At 53.6% G+C, this 23351-nt stretch overlaps 4 protein-coding genes across 5 annotated transcripts; 2 read left to right on the top strand and 2 right to left on the bottom strand.

Moving 5' to 3' along the window:
- Positions 1-641: 641 nt before the first annotated feature.
- On the bottom strand, positions 642-5299 carry plekho1b (pleckstrin homology domain containing, family O member 1b). Its single transcript, XM_053888166.1, has 6 exons — positions 5049-5299; positions 4195-4341; positions 2700-2840; positions 2328-2432; positions 1861-1959; positions 642-1798 (listed from the first exon to the last, which is right to left on the bottom strand). Exons 1-6 carry the CDS (start codon positions 5073-5075, stop codon positions 1148-1150), a joined length of 1170 nt encoding a protein of 389 aa, XP_053744141.1. The 5' UTR covers positions 5076-5299; the 3' UTR covers positions 642-1147.
- Positions 5300-6442: 1143 nt separating this feature from the next.
- si:dkey-23o4.6 (retinol dehydrogenase 13) lies at positions 6443-10672 on the bottom strand. 2 transcript variants are annotated; one of them, XM_053888176.1, is made up of 7 exons: positions 10602-10672; positions 8678-8812; positions 8243-8434; positions 8026-8187; positions 7847-7966; positions 7575-7779; positions 6443-7369 (listed from the first exon to the last, which is right to left on the bottom strand). In XM_053888176.1, the coding sequence occupies exons 2-7, from the start codon at positions 8688-8690 to the stop codon at positions 7264-7266; spliced, it is 798 nt and encodes a 265-aa protein (XP_053744151.1). In that variant the 5' UTR covers positions 8691-8812; positions 10602-10672; the 3' UTR covers positions 6443-7263. The 2 variants fall into 2 exon arrangements, with proteins under 2 accessions (XP_053744151.1, XP_053744149.1); XM_053888174.1 differs by lacking the exon at positions 10602-10672 and adding an exon at positions 8938-10003.
- On the top strand, positions 10386-18475 carry pogzb (pogo transposable element derived with ZNF domain b). The gene is made up of 19 exons (XM_053888116.1): positions 10386-10480; positions 11242-11360; positions 11429-11500; positions 11587-11771; positions 11843-11936; positions 12008-12100; positions 12165-12272; positions 12480-12666; positions 12825-12976; positions 13047-13147; positions 13211-13357; positions 13420-13554; positions 13615-13745; positions 13810-13959; positions 14028-14087; positions 14159-14271; positions 14494-16107; positions 16174-16210; positions 16400-18475. The coding sequence occupies exons 1-19, from the start codon at positions 10467-10469 to the stop codon at positions 18129-18131; spliced, it is 5244 nt and encodes a 1747-aa protein (XP_053744091.1). The 5' UTR covers positions 10386-10466; the 3' UTR covers positions 18132-18475.
- A 1218-nt stretch (positions 18476-19693) lies between these two features.
- On the top strand, positions 19694-23132 carry selenbp1 (selenium binding protein 1). Its single transcript, XM_053888158.1, has 12 exons — positions 19694-19774; positions 20667-20720; positions 20797-20909; positions 21019-21204; positions 21362-21482; positions 21624-21806; positions 21875-22056; positions 22129-22207; positions 22340-22461; positions 22529-22621; positions 22689-22807; positions 22875-23132. The coding sequence occupies exons 1-12, from the start codon at positions 19771-19773 to the stop codon at positions 23035-23037; spliced, it is 1419 nt and encodes a 472-aa protein (XP_053744133.1). The 5' UTR covers positions 19694-19770; the 3' UTR covers positions 23038-23132.
- The last annotated feature ends 219 nt before the right edge of the window (positions 23133-23351 follow it).

Raw genomic sequence — 23351 nt, 5'->3', positions numbered from 1 at the left:
CAACTTGTCAACCGAAACTTTGAGTTCCAAATGAGTTTGAAATGCTCAACAGTTTGATCCTCCATAACTGCTGCACTTTGTAGTTCAGCATGAAGCCACTTGGCGGCACTGCAGCACTGTTGACATCACGCCTTCCAACCGCTTCTCCTGCGCGTGCGCTCCATCGCAATTCCGGGACGTTTTACACCACATGTCAACATCCTGTCCCGTCTTCATTGAGAACGTGAAAACAAGGGCGCTACTGTGGCGTAAAACCGGAGAGTAGTTAGGTTTTTAAAAAAAAACATTTAAAGTTGCGTAACTGAAGGAACGTGAAGTTATCACAGCGCCTGCGCACCAGCATATTCTACAGAGAAAAGAACTTTAGGAGAAGCTGACTCTTCAATTAAATGACACTCAGTGTAACGTTTCACATTTGTTGGAGCTGCTTTTGGCAAAATGACCGAATGTTTCATCATGTTAGTTTGTTGCTATTTCAGTCCTTCCTTCTCAAGTCTTGTGACACGTGAAGCTGTGCAACGGAAGCACTGTCGTGTTTTGAAAAAGTGTCAGGGCTAAATTAGTTTTAGCCTGTCCATGTAGCTCTTCCTGATCACCAGAGGGACTCGATGAAAAAACAAAAACAAACATTTAGAGACAGATTTCCATCACTTTACTCCATTTACAGACAAAAACATTCGTTCAAAAACTAAATTGCACATTTTTTTTCTCAGAACCATGTGAACCTCGGGTCTCATCCGAGTGCAAAGTACCAGACACCGTAACAAAATTGTTCTTTAAAAAAATAGACTGTTCCAAACAACTTTATGTACTCAGGGAATACTGGGCCCTCCTTTAAGATCACTCGACATGGTTGTTGTTTACAAGAAGCATCAGAAAGACCCCTTATTCACAAAGTGGTCTGCGATCACACATTACTACAGTGGTTTTGTCCTCCTGACTCAATAGAATTGTATTTTCCCCTAGAACTTGAATGCACCATTGTGGTCTCCAGAGTCTCGGACAAAGACAAAGTCACTGTCCAGGACTGGGATCTACTGGAACTCCTCTTGGCACCTTCATGTTCAGTGACTCTGTCCAGGTTTTGGAAGTTTGTGCAACTGAAATTCCAGACCCGGGTGGGGGGAAACCCGGCTCCACCATGGGCTCATTTCAGGCTGTTCTGTTCTAGCTTGGAGCTGCTAGTCTGGTGAAGAGGTGGCTCCAGTTGCTGGTACAGTCCTCTGAGCTCCATCACCTCCTCCAGAACTTCCCGGGCCTGAGTCCACGTTGCTGTTGCCTCCGTCAGGAGCCTCTGGGCTTCTGTTTGGAGTCCTTCAGTGGGATACTGGTCAGTCAGCAACCGGACCTCAGTCAGCAGCTGCTCCGTCTTCTGTAGCTTCTGCGTGATCAGGTCCTGCAGCCGGCCCACCGGGGCCGACGCTCCGACCGGGGAGGATGTCAGTGAACGCGATACCACCACCAACCCATTCTTGGTGCCCTTGCCATCAGAGTGGGTCAGAATCTGGTCCATGGAGGCACAGCGGTTCTTCTCTCCCGTGGACAGACGTTTTCCAGGCTGTGGCGTCGTCTGCTCCCACGCAACTGCCACCTCCCGAGGAAGAGAGTGGGACTTTCCCGAGGCACGGACGCCTTTCACAGAGAGAGATACGTCCGTCTTGGACCTGGCACACTCGGGTGTGAGGTGTGACAGTGACTTGTCTGATCTGAAGCTGCAGGTGGTGCCCCCTGGTGGTGGAGCATCCTCCTCCTGGATCAGGTCGAGCGTCAGCATCCCATCTGAGGAGGAGGTGGACGCCTGCACACGAGAGACGACCAATCAGACGCTGATATCGACAGCCCACAACTGCAATGACTCACCACGGCCAGCAGGTGGCCTCGGGTTGGCAGCCGCCGATTGTGAGGAATCTTAACTCGGTCTCTGGTCAGGTGGGACAGGTGAGCATCGTCCACGGTCACCTGCGACGGTGACAGACATCTCAGGTTTTGAAGTATCTAAGCTCCCGATACCAACATGTGCTTCCCATCGGAGCAACACTGAACACGCGGCCAGCTGCTGATCAATGTGAGTGAGTGCCTGCATTGATCACGGTATTGATCACAGTATTGACTGGTGGAAAGTGAGTGCTATCCGGCGGCTGCAGCGACAGACTGCTGTCGTCATCGTGACAAAACTCCAATGTAGCGGCTGGAAGTGCTGCTCTGAAGTCAATCTCACTGCAGCTGACGGCACCAGAGCGCCACCTTCCTCTTCACTATCATCCATCTGTGTAACTGCACCGCCCACATGTCTATACGAATGTCGGGGTTCAGGGAGGTTTGCATACCTCGTCCAGGATTCTGTTCTTGGCCCGCGTGACGGCAGCATTGAGGGCGTTGATCCAGGACTCCTTCTCTTCCGGACTGACAGCTAGGAACAGCAGGTTGGGAACCTGAGGGAGACCAGAGCAGCAGACACAGCAGGCATGAGAATGACAGCTCCAGCAGGGGGCATCACTGAGCTGCATGGTCTGGCAGTACACTAGGGATTAGAACCAACGACCCGCTGAGTGACATTCGTGACTCTGAACTGACATTAAGTCCTGAATTTGGGTTTTGTGACATCATTGTACACATGATGACATCACCAGGGATTTTGTCCAATCACGTTGGAGGTACGGGCTAATTCCCACGCAGTGTGAGTCCAGCGAAGCAGGTACCGTGTTGCCAGGGGAGCTGCAGCGCTGCAGTCGGAACTTGCTGTGGTTCTTCTTGCTGCGACTCTTGTTCTTGCGGATGTCTTCACAGCGCTCGTAGTCCGACAGGTCCAGAACCTCGTCCGCCCGACCCAGCTCCTTCACCTGCAGGGTCAGAGGTGAAAGAAGACCTGAGAACCAAACCTAGAACCAAGGTTCCTCTGAATATCTGATACCGGAAACAAGAGCCACAGGGAGAGAAGTGAAACAGTTTTTGCTTCATGTGGATTAAGGCTGTGTGCCCTTTGACCTCAGCCAGCAGCTAACCGGGTCACGCTCATTAGCGCGTTACGCGTTAGTGACATGGAAAGATTATCAAGCTCGATTTGTTTGGAGGTGAAAAACAAGATCTTAGTGACTCATTCAGGACTTGAAGGGGTCCAGACCTGTGGCTGAGACTCCTGTTGGCCAAAACCGAGACCACATCAACACATTAGGGTCCTTCCACTTTAGGAACGCGCAACACTTCTGCTCCAACTCTGACTCACTCATCCATCTGAGGACCCCAGAGTCACCAGCAGAGCCGTGTGCCAGCTCTGTAAGCCCAGTCTGATTCAGTGTTACGCTAACACACACCTGCTGTGATGTCATCAGGTGTGTGCGCTTCCTGCGGCTTAACTTCACCTTGTTAATCTCCATGGCAACTGCATCCATTATTAACCAGCTTTAAACTGAGACACTTGCTGAGAGAGAAGCCACGCCCACTTGTGTGTGGCCGTGTGACACGTGTGCGTAATACTCAATATTGATTGCTCGTCTGCTTACATAACCAGATGACCTCTGACCTCTGGCTCCAGGTCTAATGAACATGGGAGGATTGGGTCGTGCCTATGGGCACTACAGCAGCATCCGCAGCAGCTTCCTCCTGCAGTGCGTCTGCTGCTCATGTGATGCAGCTGAACAAGTGAGTCTGTCCGTTCCTTCAGATGTGTGTGTGTGAACATGTGTGTGATCAGAGGGGAAGCCACATTAGTCAGCAACCACAGTGGCGACAGAGTCACGCAGTCGTCGCCGTGACGACAGCTGGAAAAAGGAAGTCTTTCTTTTGATGACACGTCTCTGCTCAGGGGGAAACTGGGACCCACTGCTGGCCTCACCTGGACCTCAGGCTCCTGCCATGGTGCTGCAGGTTCTGTGTGGCCCGGCACTGAAACCGTAGAACTCATGTGTGTCTGTGGCTGAATGACTGAAACTCGACTCTGACGCTCGGCTGGCTACCACAAACTTTCAGTGTCAGAACCACAAGAGCTGCACCTGGACTGAGGTTCAGGTCCTGGAGGTGCAGGTCTGGCTCACTGAACAAGAGGTCAGAACCGAACACTCCATCCATCCATGTTACACCCTCAGAACCAAACAGCTCCACAGCTGTGACTGATCTGCTGATGTCGTCATTTGAGATAACCATTGTCACGGCACTATGAACAGTGTAAAGACGGAACCATGGGCTGGTACGACTCACCTCCTTCTCACAGATGAACAGCTGATCTCCTCTCAGGACCACAAAGCGGTTCTTCCAGATTTCCCTGAAGATCCCCTTCCCGCAGAACTTCCGGATCCATCCCACTTTGTCATGCTGCTGGTGCGGGGCCACTGACTCCAGCGGGCCCTGAATGAGGAGGCGTACTCGATCAGAACCATGTGACCTTAGGTGTCAATGTCCTGATATGATCACAACACAGAGCAACCGGGCTCAATCCAGTACACCACCCAGACAGCTCCTGTTCCCGCTGTACAACCCAGGACAAATTACTTTTTTAAACTTTGAATTTTACCTCTTTTTTCCAGCTCCCTTGACCTGCCTTTTGACCTTTAACCTGAAGAACCCCAAAATAACAGCAGAACCTTCAGAGTTCTTGTGAACAGGTGAGCAGCAGTGGAGCAATAAGACTCGTTTTTGTAGTTGTTGTTGTTCAGCTTTATTTACTTTGGAGGAGAATCACTTACCAGAACCAGAACCACAGCACATCAGAAGCTCAAAAGTATTTAAACTGATTCAGTGTGAACGTTCAGGGAAAAAACAACGATGAAGCCTCAATGTTTTTCACGCTCTGGTTTCCTCCTTCAGACGGAAGTTGGCGAGTGAGGACTTATTTCGGGTGACAGAAGTGAAACCTCGCACTCACGCATCGCCCTGCTGAACGATTCTTTGGAACCGAACTTTCTTGTGACTTTTATTCTGAAAGCGGACCTGCACCTTCAGAGTAAAAGGCTTAAAACTAATCCGTAGCTTTTGTTCCTGAAGCTTCATCAAACCCGCAACAAAAGTTCGGAGAATAGAGGGCCAGGTTCGGTTCCAGCCCCGCTGGGACTCACCCGCTTCCCGGTGTGGTTCTTCTTCATGCTGCGGTCAGAACCGACACCAGAACTCCGTTATCCACGCGACACCTCAACAGCCGGTAGGAGATGGACCAACAACAAAAGCGCCGTAGAGAAACTAAGTCCGGGCCGAGGTCCGGAACCACCGCGCTGGATCCACGGTTCGATACTGCTCGCTCACCCGCTGCTCTGCTGCGCCCGAACTCGACTGCGTTCTGACCGGTCAGCTGCCGCCGAGACACGGTGTCCAGTTACTCCTCCCCCTCCCTCCTCTCTCTTCCCCTCCCTCTCTCTTCTGAACCACTCTCCCCCTCCCTCTCTCTCCCCACTCTCCATCCTTCTCTACTCCCCGTCCCCCCCTCCTTCAGACTCCCCGCTGGCTCAGCGGCTCCCCGACGGCCCCGCAGCGCCCCCTGCGGACATAAACAAAGGGGCCCAAAACAAGAATCGCTGGAGAGTCGGGGTGCGGTCGCCCCGGGACTGTTGACGGTGCAAAATCTGAATGTTCTAGTCAAAAATGTTGGTCCAGGGTAGGGTGACACATGAGTCCACGAGGGGGGCTGAAGTGGACCTGGACTGCTGGGACCGAACCGACTGGTTCTGATGAGGACAGCTGAGTTGGATGAATAATTGATGTGGAACTTCTGCGCTGATTCTTTCATGAGAGATTCTACGTCAATAATTCATCAGCTCATTAAAGCCCACCAGCATCTGAGACCACCACTGGACCAGAACCATCCAGAAAAGACGGACAGCCATGATGCTTCCTTCTGGCTTCTGAACTCTGCTCATATCACATGCTGACGTTTGAAAGTTTGGATTCAGCTGTTGTGGAATTCCAATCCTCATATTCAGTCACAGCAACACAACTCTATGTCAAAACCAAAGCACAAAACATTTCCTCTGTGTCCGGTTTCAGACCGGTTTCCTATCTGGTTGTAGTTCTGTTGGGTCACTCCATGGATCCTGCTGACATGGAACTAACTTGCTGCATCAGCTTGGGGGTGGTCCTTGGCTTGCGGGTCAGTCAGGGTGCAGACACGAACCCCCCTCCTTTTGCTGTGATCCACAGCTCAGATCTGGATCAGGGTAATCCGGGTCACAGCGGACTGGAGGTTGGCAGATGTTCCGACCCAAAGCCCGTTTCACTGAGCACAGACGCCCAAAGTGGGTCATAGATGGAAGCTGATCTGCAGATTATCGCCACACGCTTCACCACACTCATAACAACAACACAAGCCGGGAATCCTCCTCCAGCTGGTTCTGATGGACCCACCAGCTGAGACCAGAACTTCTTTGTGCAACAGAACCCTAATTCTGAACTCATCTGTGTCAGGAGTCACTGAATTCTCCTGTCCTGACTCTCTCAATGAACGAGTGACAATGAGGGAGTTAACCTTTATTTATTTATTCAATTCTGTTGAGAAACAAGTCCAAACAATTGATGCGAGTCGACTCTCCAGGGACTCCACTGACTGCAGAATTGTTCATCGAACTAAAGTGGTTCAATGTTCCTGCGGATGATGCCACTGATGATGTCACTGGGTCTGTCAGCAAACTCAGTCATGTGATGTTCAACTTTCCTCTGGTTCTGCTGAAGTGATTGTGTGTCACTCTGAGCAGATAACACGCGCAGGAAGCGACACAAGAGGCGATTCTGAGTGGAACAAGTCATCATCAAGTCGCTTCCTCTTCTGACCTGAGTCTGTGACCTTCTTTTGACCTTTGATCTGCAGCAGCTGTCGGAAGCCCCGAGAGACCTGCTGACCAAATTAGAGATTCACTGAGTCACATCACGAGTCTAACAGAAACGCTGACTCGGGAACTGACTGTCTAGGGTCAGTGGTCATGAGAGTTAAAACTGACCCAGGACCTCTCACTTCTCTTGCCCCCGTCTCTCTCTGGACCAAGTCAACATTGACTCTCAGGTTTTGAAACGTGTTTTTACGCTTATGGATCGGTTTGTTTGTGTTCATCAGCTCGTGCGTTGCTCAGTTTGTAGGAAAAGGATGGTGTCACTTCCTGTTCTATATTTCTGCTAGTTTGGCATGGATCATTGTTGTTGTTGAGATTGGTGTCAATGTTGTGGAGGAATCACCTGCACAGCACGTCACTCAACGAAACCTTCGAACCCCTAGTGTGCTCAGGTGACCATCAAAAACAAAATTGTGGCCCATAATAAGCGGACGGCATGGGTCCAGGTTGGTCCGGATCAGCAGGAGTCATGGAGCTGGACCAGCCGGGCGCTCTCCTCCCACAGCTTCAGGGCCATCAGGTCATCGCGGCCCTCGGGAGCTGCTTCCTTCTCCACGCAGTCGCTGGGAAATTAAATGTGCAGGTCATGAAAGGCTCTGAACTTGCACCATCATGCCTCCTCCTTCAGTCACTTTTAAACTGTCAGCTCTTCTTCAGCTGCAATAGTTACATACCCACTCTCCCACTAAAACGCTTTCCTCACAAAACTCACTTCCTCTGGTAAGTGCCGCCACCTGGTGGTGAAAATGCGGGTGCACAAACACACACCTGAAGTATCGTCCCGATAGTTCCTCCAGTCCAGGGGCCACAGCACAGTGGATAGTGGTCTGGCAGCCCTGATGTGGCGTCTTCATTAGCAGCAGCGAAGGGAGGCTCAGCAGCGCCCCCAGCAGGGGGAACCAGCCTTCCACATGACGACCAAGCTCAGTGCGGATCACACCCGGATGAAGACAGAACGCAGAGACTCCAGAGCCTGAGAGCAACAGGGCCCCGCAGTCAGTGGTGAGCGTGGAGCATGTGAGCCAGGGGTACGGGGTCACCTGATAGTCTCCGGGCCAGCTCCCGGGTGAACAGGACATTGGCCAGCTTGCTCTGCTGATAGCTGACCAGAGGACTGTAGGGCCTGCAGCTGAAGAAGAGGTCGTCCAGGTCGATGCGGCCTGACAGAGATCAGAAGTCACACCCCAGAACTCTTCTCAGAGGTCAGAGGTCAACCTACCTCCCTTGTGGGCGATGGACGACACGGTGACCACACGGCTGGGGGTGGAGCTTCTTAGTTTTGGAAGCAGCAGGTTGGTCAACAGGAAGTGACCCAGATGATTGACAGCCAGCTGTGTCTCAAATCCATCTTCTGTCATCCATTTTGGACACATCATCACACCTGCAGGAAGACGGCAGTGAGACAGACGGGCTGAGGGACAGACGGGTGCACATACCTGCGTTGTTGATGAGAATGTCCAGTCTGTCTTCACTGTCCAGGAAGTCTTTGGCGAACTGTCTCACCGAAAACATGGAGGCCAAGTCCAGGTGTCGGATCACCACGTTCCCGTTGCCTGTTGCCTGCCGGACGTGCTCTGCTGCCGCCTCAGCCCTGGTCAAGTCCCGGCACGCCATCACCACCCGAGCCCCTGCAGCACCGAGAGGCTACTGGTGTTGTTGTCATGCTTGAGTGTGTGTAACTGGAAACACCATATTAATCCGCTCTGATGGTTTCAGTCTCTAAGAGGTTTAACCGACGTAACGGCAAACTCTGACCTGCCCTGTGTGTGACTGCTTCACGTTTGACACTAGGGGACACCACAACATCCGGGTCTGAATGAAGGCAGCAAGGATCTGGATGCACCAGGACCTCACTCTCGTGTCCCACTCACCTCTCGCCGCCATGTCTCTGCTGGTTTCTTTACCGATGCCAGTGTTGGCGCCGGTGATCAGAACAGTTTTCCCATCCAGACGGGCCGTACAGCGACACACCCCACCGGCAATCCATCGCCTCAACACCGCCACGCCTACACACACGTGTATAGAAGACTTGCTAGTTTATCAGAGGAAGTGAGAGAGATTCAAACATGTTCACCTCTAACAAGTAAACGGTAAACTTCTCTTGTCACAGAGACCAAATCAGAGTTCTTACAGAAGACGGTGACTCCCAGCAGCGCCCCCCCCTGCAGCAGAAGCTCCCAGCTGCCCTCCGACCCGTCCACGTCGGCGGAACCGCGGCCGGGCCACGGCAGCACCAGGAAGCCTCCCACTGTGGCTGCTCTCATGCTGCCGCTGGCTCATACTGCAGGCCAGTGCGGCGTGAGCGGACAGAAGGAGGGGAAGGAGGGGAAGGAGCAGATTAAGGCAGATTACAGCACATTATCCAGCCCACAGGAAGTTAGATCACAAGCAGAAATCTACCACACGTTGACTCCTGATGATCACATGACTGCTTGGTTGGGCTGGACCTGGATCCCACCAGGACTCTTTACCATCAACACGCTGCTAATCCACTGTAACCATCCAACACTGTAATCTGATCCACTGGATTGATCACACAAGCAAAGTAAATTATCACCACGGAGGCAGAGCTGAGCCAGAAGGAACCACAACACCAAACTCAACCACAGATTACAGAATAAAGTGGCAAAGATTGGACCGACGTTTGGTGAAGAAAATCTGAAGCCTTCAGAAACAGGACACGACGATGGGCTCTCAGGAAGCGTGCAAGCCAAGTCACATGTTCATGCACAGACCAATCAGCACCACAGGGCAAGCGTAGCGTTAGCTCCTGCTAACCTCCTACACATAAGTCACGCATCCGACTGACCACAGAGGTGTCCACTTGTCTCCTTCAGGACACGACAGAGAAGCCTGTATAAACTGAGACACGGTCCTGGGTTCGAGTCCCCTGATGTGACTGTTGAGAGCAGCCATGCTTCCTCTCTTCATGATGCAGCCCTGCCAGTCCAGAGCCGACCAGGACCGCGGACACCATATGACGTTGCCACTTCATCTTTAATCTCCGGCTGGTGTCTCTAGATGTGGATATGAAGTGTGACGTCAGCAGGTCCACATCTGTCCTCAGAGCAGATGTCAAAAGTGAAGGAAGGGACTTGAGTGATGCTCCCTCTGCAGTGGTCAGTAGCTGTCCACTGTGGTGGTGAGGACGCGCTGAAGGGGTGGAGGACCACTGGAACTATAACACTGACACCTCAGTCTATTGTTGCTTCAAGAGTTCTGTGAAATGAAGACGTCACGTGAATGAATGTCCCCTGTGCTGATTTTCGTCTTTTGCGTCAACTAAAACAATAATTAATAAACAAGCCCCGCCCACTGACCATAACAAAAACAAAATGGCGTCTCTCAGTGTTTCGTTTCGCAGGTAACAGACTGTAGGGTTGTTTACAGTTGTTTATTGGTTTGTTTTGTGGGGGTTTAGTTTGAGAAATGAAGACGCAGTTCAGATTCAGAGGCGTGAAAAACACGCCGGACTTCGAGAACTCCTTCACTGACCAATAATAACACGCGAGGACCAAACCGGATGTGGCGTAGGCCCATTGAACCAACGAGCAGTGTGCTGCAGCCGGAAGTCCCGCCTCCACACACCCGCCTCCTATCGAACCTACTGGCACCCATCGCACCCTGCAAGTCCGTCCTTGTTCTGTAAAGCCGCTGTGGATGACCAGCAGCAGGTAAGAGCCGCCCGAGCCGGGCTCCACAGGCACTGGAGCGCTCGTGGTCAAGTCTTGCTCCGTCGGCGCAGGCAAACAGTAAAACAAGCGCACCGCAGCCTACTGAGCTCGGGGCATTTACCCAAATGTGGCTCTGGACCCGCTCTGTTTGCTCCTCCTGGGCGTTTCCTGTTGCTCTCTAAGTACAACGTCGCTGAGTCTTTCTCTGCTGAAGAGCGATTGTCGTCGGTGTTGGGAGCCTGATGTGGAGCTGGTGCCTATGCAGCGCCTCCCGTGGCCGCATCATTGAACTGCACCTCCACAGGCTACTTGTGCACTTGGCAGAAACAAGAAAAACAACTGACAGCACAAACACAATTATCAACTTTTTTTTACTCTGTGATCAGTTTGCTAGCGTGAAGGGAGATGGAGGCACTGAATGGAGCGCTAGTACTTGGAACAGGCCTCCAACGATGTGATTGGCCAATATTTGTGTATGACGTCATGTGACCATAAAACACACTTGTTTACTGTGAGACAAACAACAACAACAACAACGTGATCTCCACTTAAAAAAAGAGTTGTTTTCTTCTACTTTGTGTTGTTTCTTGACCCCTCATAAACATGAAGCAACAACAGACATGTTTGAGTGAGTGTTGGAGACGGCTAGCTGCAGTGTCTAGCTAGCCGCCTGTAAGCCGACAAGGTCCCACGTGTAACACTGAAACTAGATTTGGTGGAGTGACCAGATCAGCGAGCCTGTGTGTCTGTCGTTTCCATAGCAACATGGATACGGAGCTCTTCATGGAGTGTGAGGAGGAGGAGCTGGAGCCATGGCAGCAGGTGGACGACACGGTGGATGAGGAGGAGATGGACTTGTACGACAGCTACTGTGAACCACGTGAGACTCACTGTCACGCACACACAGGCACTAACACACACACCTAACTGATTTTTTGTTGTTTCTAGTGGATGATTCTCCCCCGCCGTCTCCTTCCCCTCCGACATCCCCTCCCAGCAGGCGGACTGCTGCCCCTGCAGGTGAGGTCATGTTTTTTCCTCGGCCTGTGTGGAGGACTGGTTCTGTTTACGGTTTTCCGGGTCTCATTGCTGTTCTTTCTTTGCAGCTCCCTCGTCCTCTCAGAGCCCCCCACCCTCAGCTGCTGTGCCCGTCCTCACCGCCTCAGTCCCCCCGGCCTCACCCGCTGTGACTCTGGCCCAGCCACTCATCCTGACACCGTCCTCGGGTGGAACCTTCTTTCTTCCAGCCGTATCTGGAGCCGGTGCTCAGCCCATCCTCCTCACCACACAGGTCAGAGCAGCTCTGAACTGAAACCTAGTCCTGTTGAAGTGATCAGTAAACACTCGAGCGGTCTCTTGCAGGGCTTCCCGGTCCAGTCTGTAATGAAGCCTGGAACCCCGCTCCTGCTCAACCTGCAGCCCGGACAGACAGTTCAGCCACTTACCCTGATTCAATGTAAGCTGCAGCAGACCCTGTCAAGTCCAGTTCTGCCCCTGTGACGGCTTCATCTTCGCTCCTCTCCACAGCGCCGCCTCTTGGTTCCGTGGTCCGTCCTGGTCTGGGCCAGACGTTGAGAGTGCCCAACACGCTCACTATTTGTTCGAGCCCACCAAGACCAAGTTAGTGCCCAAGTCCTTATGGACCCAGAGTTCCAGTCACCACTGATGAAACCTTTTTTTCCAGTAAACATGCAGATGACCCAGTTTGGAGTCAGAGCCCTGAAACCAGTTGGGCGCCCAATTTTGCCTTCAGGCTCAGCGAATGGACTCAACAGAACTGTTCCTTCTGGTGGTGAGAACAATCGTCTTGGCCATGATCAGAACTAGAATGTTTGTCGCCTTCTTGAGCTGCTATCATGGCCCGCAGATGTCATGCAGTCTGGCCATGTGATGCAGCTGCCACTAGAGGGCAAGCTAGACCTGCACCGATCATCTCCTGGAACACTTATTCACATCATTTTGGTGCTTCTCTTTCCCCGTCTCTTCCTTTCGGGTTCAGGAGTTTCGGGCCAGAACCCCTCTGCTGCCCGGCCCCCGGACAACGGGAAGATTGTGATGAGCGTGGAGGAGTTTTATTATGGGACATCTGAGGGGGACCAGGACCTTAGGAAGCCGGCTCCACTTGGAGTGAAACCCCCAAACTTCACATGCCAGATATGCTCCTACCCTGCAGCCAACAACCTGAAGTGAGACCCGCCTCACCCCTCACACACACACACACACACACACACACACACACACACACACACACACACACACACACACACACACACACACACACACACACACACACACACACACACACGTGTCGTGCTGGTCTGAGAACATCACATTGTGCGTCCAGGTTGATGCAGCACATGCTGAAGCACTCGGAGCTGTCCAGTCCCAGACGGGCAGACGAGAACAAACTCTGTAAGTTGTGTTATCGTCAGTTCTTCTCTCCGACCCAGCTGACACAGCACCAGGAGCAGGTCCACGGTCCTTCCCTGTCTTCCTGTGAGAAACCACACAATTACTCACTGGCTCCCACTCGACCGTGAGGCTGACTCTGCGCCCCCTCCCTCAGGTATGTGCCGTATCTGCGAGTGGGCGTTTGAGAACGAGCCGGCTTTCCTGAACCACATGAAGGTGACACACAAGCCTGGAGAGATGCCGTACCTGTGCCAGGTGAGCCCCGCGCCTCGGCCCCTGCAGGAGAACAGCGCTGGCTGACTGTTCCATGTCCCACAGGTGTGTTCCTACCGCTCGTCCTTCTACGCCGACGTCATCCAACACTTCAGCTCCTCCCACAGAGACTCTGCTCACCTGATGTGTGTGTTCTGTCTCAAAGTCACAGCCAACACTACACTGTACCAGCAGCACCTGCTCAAGCACCAGGTGACATGCGCATCCCCCCTGACTGTATCGGGTTCAGTGTCAAACATTGTTGTCTGTTGCAGCTCTCTCAGGCCTTTCACTGCAACAAGTGTCGGCTTCAGTTCATCGTCCTCAAAGACAAGATGCAGCACAAGACAGAGAATCACCGCAGCATCTGCAGACCGCCCAAGCTCCAAGGTCTGCCACCAGGGTCAAAGGTCAGTTGGCCTCCTCCCGCCTGTCTCCGGGCCTGTATTGATGTCTTATTTCTTCCCCAGGTGACCATCAGAACATACGGGCGACTTCGGATCCAGCAGAAGCCCTTCTCTGAGCCCAACAACATCAAGACCGAGTCCAGGTCGCTCCAGCCCTCCTCCAAGAAGCTCAGCAGGAAGGTCCACATTGGCAGGTGAGTCCTGGAGGTGCCCGCCGCAGGTGTCCTCGCTCTTCACTTCACCCAGGTCTGTGTGCAGGAGTCCAGTGGTAGAAGGTCAGAAGCTGGTGTGTATGGAGTGCGGCAACACCGTCACCAGCTTCTCCAGCCACTATCCCACCTACGTCCACTGTCCACTTTGCCCCTACAGCAGCTGCTGCTCCCGGGCCTACGCTGCCCACATGATCCAGTAAGATCCCGAGCATCAGAACCACATGCTTCCTCTCAATGACACTTAAACACTTCTCCTCCCCACAGTCACCACGTTCCCCCGTCAGAGGCACGTTCTCTTCCTCTGCACAAGCTGCCTCCTCCCTGGTGAGTGTTGTCAGGATGGAATGATACCACAGTGATGAGCGGGTGAACATGTCAGAGCCGCTCTCTTTCAGCCCGTTCCAACTGCACTGCACCTTCTGCAACTTCAAGCCTCCATCTGCTGACCACATGGCAGATCACCTGGCTCTCAACCCTCAGCACAACAGCGCCACCTGTCGTCCCAAGAGTAAGAACACCTTCTTCTTCACTATGTTTATATCGGGCAACATGTCAGCGCCAACTAGTGTTCCTTCAGTTCCGTGCTGGTCCAGCGTCGCTCCAAGGTGGGCCCATCTTCACACACAGCATCAGATGACCAGTGCAGAGTTTTGAGTGGAGGAGAGCTTCCTCATACAGTTCAGGGTCTGTGGAAATCCCAGACACATCTTCTGAACCTGTTTCTTTGCAGACTTCATCGAGCGGGACATCCAGCCATGGCCTGCTGAAGAGAAGCAACCTCAACCCGTCCAGACCCATGAACCACCTGGTGCCTCCTGGAGGTCTGCAGACTCATGGAAGGACCCGGCGGAGTGCACAGAGTTGGTCATCGCCACCTTCTCAGAATCCTGTGGTCCTCACCACACACTTCCAAAGAATAGCGACGCCATCGACTTCTTCAACCTGCTGTTTCCCACCACGCTGGTGGATCTGATCGCTGATGAGACCAACAACCACGTGAAGACCCGGGACTACATGAGCTCCAGCTCCACCAGCTGGGAGCCAGTCACCCCTAAAGAAATCAGAAGCTTCATCGGTCTCACTATCCTGATGGGAATCCAGAACCTGCCCGACCCAGCTCAGTACTGGTCCTGGAGTCACTATAACAACAGCTACGCTTTCTGCCAAGCCATGACCTTCAAACGTTTCAAGGAGATTTCCACCAACGTCCGCATGGGCAGCTTTGCCACCGAGGAACTCCGGAACACTGGTAACTCCAGTGACCCCCTGCACATCTTCAGACCCATGCTGGACATCTTAGGCGGGGCCATGTGGAAGGCCTACAGGCCAAGGTGCTGCTTGACCATTGACCGGGCTCTGCTACCCAGTCTGGAGGAGGAGAGTGGTGGCGAGGTGATGGGGGCAACTAAGGCCCCGCCTCAGGTGTGGTTGCTCTGTGACTCCAAGTCTGGCTACTGTCATCGCTTCCACATCGAGGTGGGGGTGGATGTGGAGAAGGAGCCGGGCTTCCGGGTAGTTCCACAGTTGGTGAAGGGTCTGGAGGGGAAGCACCATCAGCTGTACTTGTCCAACTCTCTGGCATCAGTCCCGCTCATGCAGACCCTGCTGGAGCAGAAGATCTACGCCTCCAGCTCCTTCCCCTCACCCAGCAGCATCATCCCTCCAGAGCTGTGGGACAATGGGCAGCTGAGGAACTCGGGTGACTTCCTGCAGTGGCAATGTGGCCTCCTGCTGGCCACACGGTGGAAGGACCTGAAAGAGATGGGCTGCTTGTCCACCAATGCTCCGCCCGGCGAGGCGGACACGGTGTGGAGGCGCTCTCAGACTAAAGTGGGAGGCTTGGACCCCATGGAGCGGCCGCGGGCTTTCCACCTGCTGCAGGAGAACATGCGTGGTGTGGATATCTGCAAGCAGCTGCTGGCCTGCAACCCCCTGGGTGGCACCCTGCAGGACACGCTGTGGCGTGGGCTCTTCTGGTTCCTTGTCAACCTCAGTGTAGTTAACTCCTTCATCGTTCTCCGCGAGAGTCGTCGGGACAACCCACCATCGTGGGTCCGCGATGGCCTCTTCTCCCAGGTCAACTTCCGCAAGCGACTGGGCAACCAGCTGGCCAGGGCCGTCCAAAAGGTCGGCGATGCCTCAGAGACCACTGGAAAGCTGGCCGGTGAACCAGGGGTCGAGGTCCACCGGGTCATCAGACTGGGCCCCTGTAGACGCTGCAAGAACTGCGTCCTTAAGAACCTGCGGCGGGAGAGCGTGCTGGGCTGCAGCTTCTGCAGAGTCAACCTCTGCAAACAGCCGAGCTGCTTCTGGGAGTTCCACGGTCTGTCGCCGGAGAACAGAGGTGGGTGGCTCTCCAGGGTCTAGACGGGCAGTTGCAGCAGCGCTGACGTGCCTCTTCTTCTTACAGGTTCCACAAAAGTTGGGTTCATCCGAAACAGTCAGAGGTGAGTTCTTCAGTGGCTTTTGCTTCTGTGCCCTAACATTATGACCCCGCCTGATGCTGTGGAGCGCGGTGTCTAGCTCCATCACAGGTGTAGTGAGTCCGTCTGAATATGAATTACCCTGTGAAGAAATGATTGACAGCCTCTGGTGATGTCATCATGGCTCATTCCTGACCATGGCCTCTCTTGCAGTGGGGAGGTGAAGGTGGATTCGCCCGGTCCAGAGAACGACATGGCACCTCTGGAGGACCAGGACTTCTCTGACGAAGAAAGATCAGACGCTGAAGACATTGCAGACCTGGAGGACCCTGACCTCATCAAGCCGGTCAAACGTCCAGTCTCTCGCTCCTCGTCCACCTCAGATCAGCTGTTGTCTCCGTCTGCAGAGTTCGGGGACTCGCTGTCTCCTCGGCAGCTGAGGCTCCTGCTCTCAGCCCTCTTAGAGGGACTCAATCGAGCTTCCAGACTTTTCACGACCGACCCACAGGAGATCCGGTCCTGGCTGAGGAAAGCCCGGCAGCTTATGCAACGCTCCAAAAGTGTCGCCTTTGAGGGCGAGGAGTGGCTGGTGGCCTGGGTTGTTGATATGCAAGAGCAGCAGCTACCGCTCAGTGAGAGCGGGTTCTTCCACAAAGTCTCAGCACTGAAGAAGATTGGAGCCCTCGCCGGCCCGGTCCAGTTCTCTTATGGCTGGGCCGTAAACTTCCTGCTCCAGCACCACCTGGGCAGGTCCAGACTCGCGCGCACCTTCCCTCTGGGTCACCCTCTGCCCCCGTCTCTGGAGGACCAAGTCAAAACCTTCCGGAAGTTTGTGCAGAAGGTGGTCCAGGTCCACAAGCTTCCAGAACCAGCCGTTGCTGCTGTAGATGAACTGTGCCTCTTTGTGGATTCCAGGCTGGTTCTGGACAAGACACTGCGAGCTCAAGCTCTGGAACTAAGTGGGTCGTCTCCTCTTGTGACCATCTACCTGGCGGTTCTCTCTGATGGTGTCATGCTGCCGACTCTGGTTCTGGCCAACGTGGAGCAGCCTGAGAAGCTTCCAGAATTCATCCTCCTGCAGTCTCAGTCTCTACAGGTCGAGGAGTCCCTGGATCTCTGGACCAACAAGGTCTGGCTGCGGCACCTTTCGAGTCCCACCCCAATCAGCAAGTCCATGCTGGTGTTGGACCAGCACCGAGAGCACTCCAGTGACGGGTCCCTGACCATCATCAGCAGCTCTGGAACTCTGCCAGCCATCATCCCAGGAGGCTGCTCATTCTGCCTGCAGCCGCTAGAGGTCTGTATCAAGCCGGTGCTGCAGAGGTTCCTCCTGACCCGCTGGGCCCAGTTTGTGGCTCAAGAGTCGGCTGAACTGGAGGAGACCAAACCACAGAGGCTGCTCGCCAACGTCACTCGACTGCTGGTGGACTGGCTGGTGGAGTTCCTGGCCCTGCTTCAGACAGTTCCTCAGGTTGGACACAAGTCCTTCCAGGTGACTGAGCTGCTGCTTCAGGAGCAGGAGAGTGAGCAATCAGATCTGTCCGTCGCCAGGAAACTGGAGATTCAGTCGGACCTTCAGAGGACACTGATGGAGCTTCTGCCAGAAGACCTGGAACTGGAGGAGGACACAGACTCAAACGAGGAACCAGAGTCACAGCAGGAGACAGACAGACTGATGGAGAGTCAGGAGGAGGAGAAGATGGACATCACAGAAGAAGGGAAGGTGGATCAGCTGATACTGGAGAGAGAGGAGGTCCAGGAAAAGCAGGAGGACAATAGTGAGGAGGAGGAGGAGGAGGTGGAGGTGAGGAAGGAGACAGACGAGGCCAACAAGGAAAGACGAGAAACCCGCATCGTGATTGGTGAAGAAGTCGGCGACGAGTGGAAGATCACTGTGAAGAGTCGCATGGACGGAGCAGAGAATGAGCAGATGGACCAGAGTTGAGGGGAGCTTCCTGAGTGGAGCCCTGCTGGTCAACCTGCGAGGTTTTTGCTGACATTAGAGCACCCCCTGGAGGGTCTGCGGGGTCCTGTGACTGGTTCTGCCCCGACCCTGTCGCAGGGGGAGCAAACCCTGTTAGAACCCTGGGGAGAACACTGACCATTTCCCAGCATGCTTTGTGTCACATGTTGATTTAAAGGAGAGAATGTGTGGAGGTCTGAGGTCATGTGACCAGCAGAGAGACGTGTCAGTCCTGTAAAGGTAGTTTTTTAAAGGATTTAGTTTTTTATTGTTTTATACCAACTGTGAAGTCCTGTGACTCCTGTTTAACAATAAAACAAACTGTTCTCTGTCAGGTGGCAAGAGTCTGGGCTGTTGGTTTGTCTTGGCGCCGCTGCCGAGGGACGCTAAGCTCAGACGCTGTGGTTGGGCTTAGTCCGACGTCTGGTCCTGACCGATGCCGCTGCTATATTGGCAGTGAAGAAGATCCTCCACTTGAATGAGAGCAAAGGGCCCTACCTGCATGGCGCTCCGACTGAGACAGCAAGCGTTTACAGTGGAAAGTTCAGAGTTGTGTAACTCCTACTGCTGCTGCCGTTAATCATCACACGCAGCAGACCTTACGTGACCTGGGCCACACACTCATTTTTACAGTGATCCATGTCGACACTCTTGCGCTGGTCCGACGGGTGGTGGTCAGACACGGCCTGGGGGCCACGTGAGGCCTTCTGGTGGCCAGTTTTTGACACGAAGCTATCGCTGAACTGCATATGAGTTGCTGATCTTATCAGTGGTGTGAGGTCTGATACAGCAAACATAGAGTGTAGCGCTGGCCTGGCATCAGGTCACTGATCTGACCTCCATGCCGTCAATCATTGGCTTCCTCACAGTTGAATAAGAGCCTTTCACAAGAACCGGAGTTGTAAAAATGTGATAAACCTTGTGTATGGTGGTGGGCAAAGTCGTCTAACGGCTCCTAAGTGGCCCGAAATGAGAGTCCCGACACTTGTTAGTGTGGATTGGAATTTTCAGACGCAGCTTTGTTATGACTTTATTTTCACCAAGCCTCAGAAGCTGGCACGTGCTGAGGTCGCACCTTCTTCCAACGGATTCTCCTTAAAGAGCTGAAGAGCACAGAGAGAGTGCCGACCTCTGCTGAGCAGCTCGTCTGTCTTGCTTCTCCCCGTCGTCTTAACAAATGAATGAAATTAATGTGGTTCTATGTGAATCAACAACTGCCCAGTTTAACTGCTGACTTCTACACTGGTTATGAACTTTGTGTCTTTCTTTGATTGTTTTGAGCCCCACTGCACTCTGAAAGACAAAGATTCCTGAATCCAGAACTTTTCCATCAGCCACATCTCTTGAATGTTTCATTCAATTCTGCTCACAACTTTTCCCCTAAATTTGCAGGGAGGAGGCAAAAGGACAAACATCATGGGACGTGGGATCTCTCTGCTGAGGTCACTGGTGAGCAGCGGCTCCGGGCTCATTGCCGATGTCAGGACAGGGTTAACTGTCTCAGTCTGCACTTGTTTGCTTTGCCAGACTCCGCCTTGGCAACCCCCCCTCCTGACCCCCGCCCACGTCATCCGTGCAGACCCGTGCTCTTGTGCAGAACCAGAACTGGACTGGACTCAACATGGGTGAGAAGGATTTTTCATTTCTCTATATTTGATCTGTTTTGGTGCCATTCACTGACACACGCATGTTCAGACACACACACACACACATTGTGAATTACTAGTCACGTGAATCTTGCAAAGCCCTGAACGGACCAAATCATGTTCTGGACCTCAGCTTGGGTGGTCTGGATGGTACAGAGCCAGATGGGTGGATAGGACTCAGAGGACTGTTAGGTTGGCAGGTGAATGTCACGGATCATGCCAGGACTCCTGGAGTCGTCTGGCTGTTGCGACATTTCCTCTGCAGTATCACTGATTCTGGAAGCAACTCACTGTTCATGTCAGTACATGAAGCAGCAACACTCAGAACAGATTGTTGGCCTCTGAGTGTCTCCAGGTCCCAGGGAGGTCGTACCATCGTGTTGACAGATGAGCGCGAGTGAGAGGATGACTCTTGTGAGACTGTTGTGTGACATTTACGGCAGCATGACGACGTAACCGACCAGTTGTTTTCACTTTTCATGCCTTATCGTGAGATCTGAATGTGTTAGTCGTTACACAAAGTGGTTCATCTGGAGTCCCGAGCTGTGGAGGCAGGAGTGGCCAGGTGTGACACCTGATACACTGTTGAGGAGAGTTATACAACCATGTCGCTCCAACTCTTTGTTTCAGTGCAGCAGCGTGGAAACGTTTTCTTAAATAATAACTCCCCCAGTGTTTCAGTGTTCCCCATCCAGACGGGGTTGGTGGTCGTAATGTTATCGCAGGCGAATCCTGGGCACCCTAACTAGTTCAGGGGAGATTTTGAGGCCCATCTGTGGTCCACTTGGTCCATCAGAGAAGCAGCACCACTTCCTCCCATCACACACACACTCAGCTGATCCAGTCCCTCACAAGCTCTGTGTCCATGCAGCCAAGTGTTTGGGATGTGGACCGGGGTATCGGAGCCCTCTGGACGCCATGAAAGGTCAGACACTCAATGGAGTTTGGACACGTGTCACAGCGGCAGCTCTGGTCTCAGACGGACTCTCTTGTCGCCGAAGGTCCTCGGGAGGAGATCGTCTACCTGCCCTGCATCTATCGTAACACGGACATCCTGAAGCCGGACTACCTGGCGACTGTGGATGTGGACCCGAAGTCCTCCACCTTCTGTCAGGTAGGTCAAATGCTGGTCGGCTCACTGGGCTTGGTCACATCTAGGACAAGATCCAGCTCCCTGCCATGACCTTTGACTCCTAGAATGAGGCTGGGCTGTGACCCCACAGGTGATCCACCGGCTGCCAATGCCGAACCTGCGCGACGAGCTGCACCACTCTGGCTGGAACGCCTGCAGCAGCTGCTTCGGTGACGCCTCCAAGAGCCGCAACCGCCTGATTCTGCCATCGCTCATCTCGTCCAGGATCTACGTGGTGGATGTGGGCACCGACCCGAGAGCCCCGCGCATGCACAAGGTCCGGACATTTGCGACCAGATGCAACATCCTGAAGATTTGCTGATTCACTGCTGTGTAGCTCAGTGGGAGTAAAAGGGGGGGCATTTGAAAGTGGAGCAAAGAGCAACAGAGCGGTTACGCCCCCTGGTGGTGACGTCTGCTCCCTGCGTCCCCAGATGGTGGAGCCCGTGGATGTCTTCTGGAAGTGCGGCCTGGCCAACCCACACACCACGCACTGCCTGGGCAGCGGTCAGATCATGATCAGCTGTATGGGAGACCCCACCGGCAACGGCAAAGGTGAGCAGGTCAGGGGTCAACCAGGGGTCACAAGAAAAGAAAAGTGAGGTCATTTGGAGGAGAACCTTTTCAGTGACGACCTGTTCAGAACCAGTGGGTCCTGAGGTTCTGCAGAGGTTCTCCAGTGTCTTATCCTCTCAGGGGGCTTCGTGCTGCTGGACGGTGAGACCTTCGAAGTCATAGGAAACTGGGAGCATGAGGGAGAGGCAGCGCCGTTCGGCTATGACTTTTGGTACCAGCCCAGACACAACGTGATGATCAGTACAGAGTGGGGTGCGCCACGAGCTCTGGCAGACGGATTTGACCCAGCTGACGTGGCGGCCGGTAAGTCAGGCATCTCTGCCTCCAAGTGCATCCCTTCTCTGTTGCCAACGGGTCTCCGCCTGGTCCAGGACACTACGGCACCTCTGTCCACGTCTGGGATTGGACCACCCACAGGAAGCTGCAGACCCTGGATCTGGGCCCGGGCGGCGCCATTCCGCTGGAGGTTCGGTTCCTTCACGACCCAGATGCTGCCGAGGGCTATGTGGGATGTGCCCTGGGAGGAAGCGTGTTCCGGTTCTATAGAACTCCAGTGAGTGTCGTGCATGTAGCGTGGCTGAGACTGGTCATGTGACCTGGTCATGTGACCGCTCTGTGTGCGCAGGCGGGAAAGTGGACCACCGAGAAGGTCATCAGTGTTCCGGCCAAGAAGGTGGAGGGGTGGATGCTGCCTGAGATGCCCGGTGAGACCAGCTGCCATCTCACTGACCTCTGCTGTGTGCCCTACCTGTCGCCCTCTCTTCATCCAGCTGTCTGATATCACCCATCTGTCAATCACTGAATGAAGAAGCACCTGTCGGTCTGTATTTCTGCAGGTCTGATCACAGACATCCTGGTCTCACTGGACGACAGGTTCCTCTACTTCAGCAACTGGCTGCACGGTGACATCAGGCAGTATGACATCACTGACCGGAGGAACCCTCGACTGGTGGGACAGGTGTGACATCACCGCCTCTCAGCTGCCTCACATCAGCAGGTGCAGCCCTGATGTCTGTCTGTTGCAGGTGTTTCTGGGAGGAAGCATCATCGCTGGTGGTCCGGTCCGAGTCGTGGAGGACCCGGAGAACCAGGCTCAGCCGGGACCTCGCGTCATCCAGGTGCGTGAGGGCTCAGACAGGAGCAAATTTTCAGACCTCTCTGTCTGACAGTCTCTCTCTCTCTCAGGGTAAGCGAGTCCAGGGCGGTCCCCAGATGCTGCAGTTGAGTCTGGACGGAACCAGACTCTATGTGACCACGTCCCTGTACAGTGGCTGGGATAAACAGTTTTACCCTGACATGGTCAAGTGAGTGCTACTCGTGTATTTAGAGAGTATTTACTGCAGCACCTGACAGCCCATGTGTGTGCCCCAGGGAAGGCTCGGTCATGATGCAGATCGACGTGGACTCGGTCAATGGTGGGCTCACTCTAAACCAGAACTTCCTGGTGGACTTCGGTAAAGAGCCAGAGGGTCCGTCCCTGGCCCACGAGCTCCGGTACCCCGGAGGAGACTGCACGTCCGACATCTGGCTGTGAGGAGGTCGGAACTCAGGACAGTGCCCACTGGAGTGCAGCTCTCACCAAAGAGAGAATGTCACGCTGAGAGTATTTTCTGATAAAAGTCTCACATAAACGTCAAAGTGTCATGTTTTTCATCAGCCTCGCCAGTCCTGCTGCAGAGCCTTTTTATTTACATTGTTTTGGTGGAAACACCATCCAGATTGTGTGTCTGAGGTTCTATTTTGGAAGTTACATTTATTGTTGGAATCATTTCAAAGCATTATTGAATATGAAGCGTCATACAGGTGCATGAACCGCAGTTTCACTATGATGAAAAGTCAATTCCTCGT

Source organism: Synchiropus splendidus, chromosome 15, assembly GCF_027744825.2.
Source record: "Synchiropus splendidus isolate RoL2022-P1 chromosome 15, RoL_Sspl_1.0, whole genome shotgun sequence".
NCBI classification, from domain to species: Eukaryota; Metazoa; Chordata; class Actinopteri; order Syngnathiformes; family Callionymidae; genus Synchiropus; species Synchiropus splendidus.
The sequence above is the reverse complement of the archived record's forward strand: the minus strand, read 5'-3'. Positions and strand labels throughout refer to the sequence as shown.

Coding starts and splice junctions, on each gene's coding strand:
- selenbp1 (XM_053888158.1), top strand. Junction 20,910..21,018: donor AGTCCTCCACCTTCTGTCAG/GTAGGTCAAATG, acceptor GTGACCCCACAG/GTGATCCACCGGCTGCCAAT. Junction 22,208..22,339: donor GATGCTGCCTGAGATGCCCG/GTGAGACCAGCT, acceptor GTATTTCTGCAG/GTCTGATCACAGACATCCTG.
- plekho1b (XM_053888166.1), bottom strand. CDS start 5,075: ATGAAGAAGAACCACACCGGGAAGCGG. Junction 4,342..5,048: donor AGAACCACACCGGGAAGCGG/GTGAGTCCCAGC, acceptor CTCCTCATTCAG/GGCCCGCTGGAGTCAGTGGC. Junction 1,799..1,860: donor GAGGCCACCTGCTGGCCGTG/GTGAGTCATTGC, acceptor TCTCGTGTGCAG/GCGTCCACCTCCTCCTCAGA.
- pogzb (XM_053888116.1), top strand. Junction 11,361..11,428: donor CGACAGCTACTGTGAACCAC/GTGAGACTCACT, acceptor TGTTGTTTCTAG/TGGATGATTCTCCCCCGCCG. Junction 13,555..13,614: donor GTCTGCCACCAGGGTCAAAG/GTCAGTTGGCCT, acceptor TTTCTTCCCCAG/GTGACCATCAGAACATACGG.
- si:dkey-23o4.6 (XM_053888174.1), bottom strand. CDS start 9,070: ATGAGAGCAGCCACAGTGGGAGGCTTCCTGGTGCTGCCGTGGCCCGGC. Junction 7,780..7,846: donor GCTGGCCCGGAGACTATCAG/GTGACCCCGTAC, acceptor TGTTGCTCTCAG/GCTCTGGAGTCTCTGCGTTC. Junction 7,370..7,574: donor CTATCGGGACGATACTTCAG/GTGTGTGTTTGT, acceptor TTAATTTCCCAG/CGACTGCGTGGAGAAGGAAG.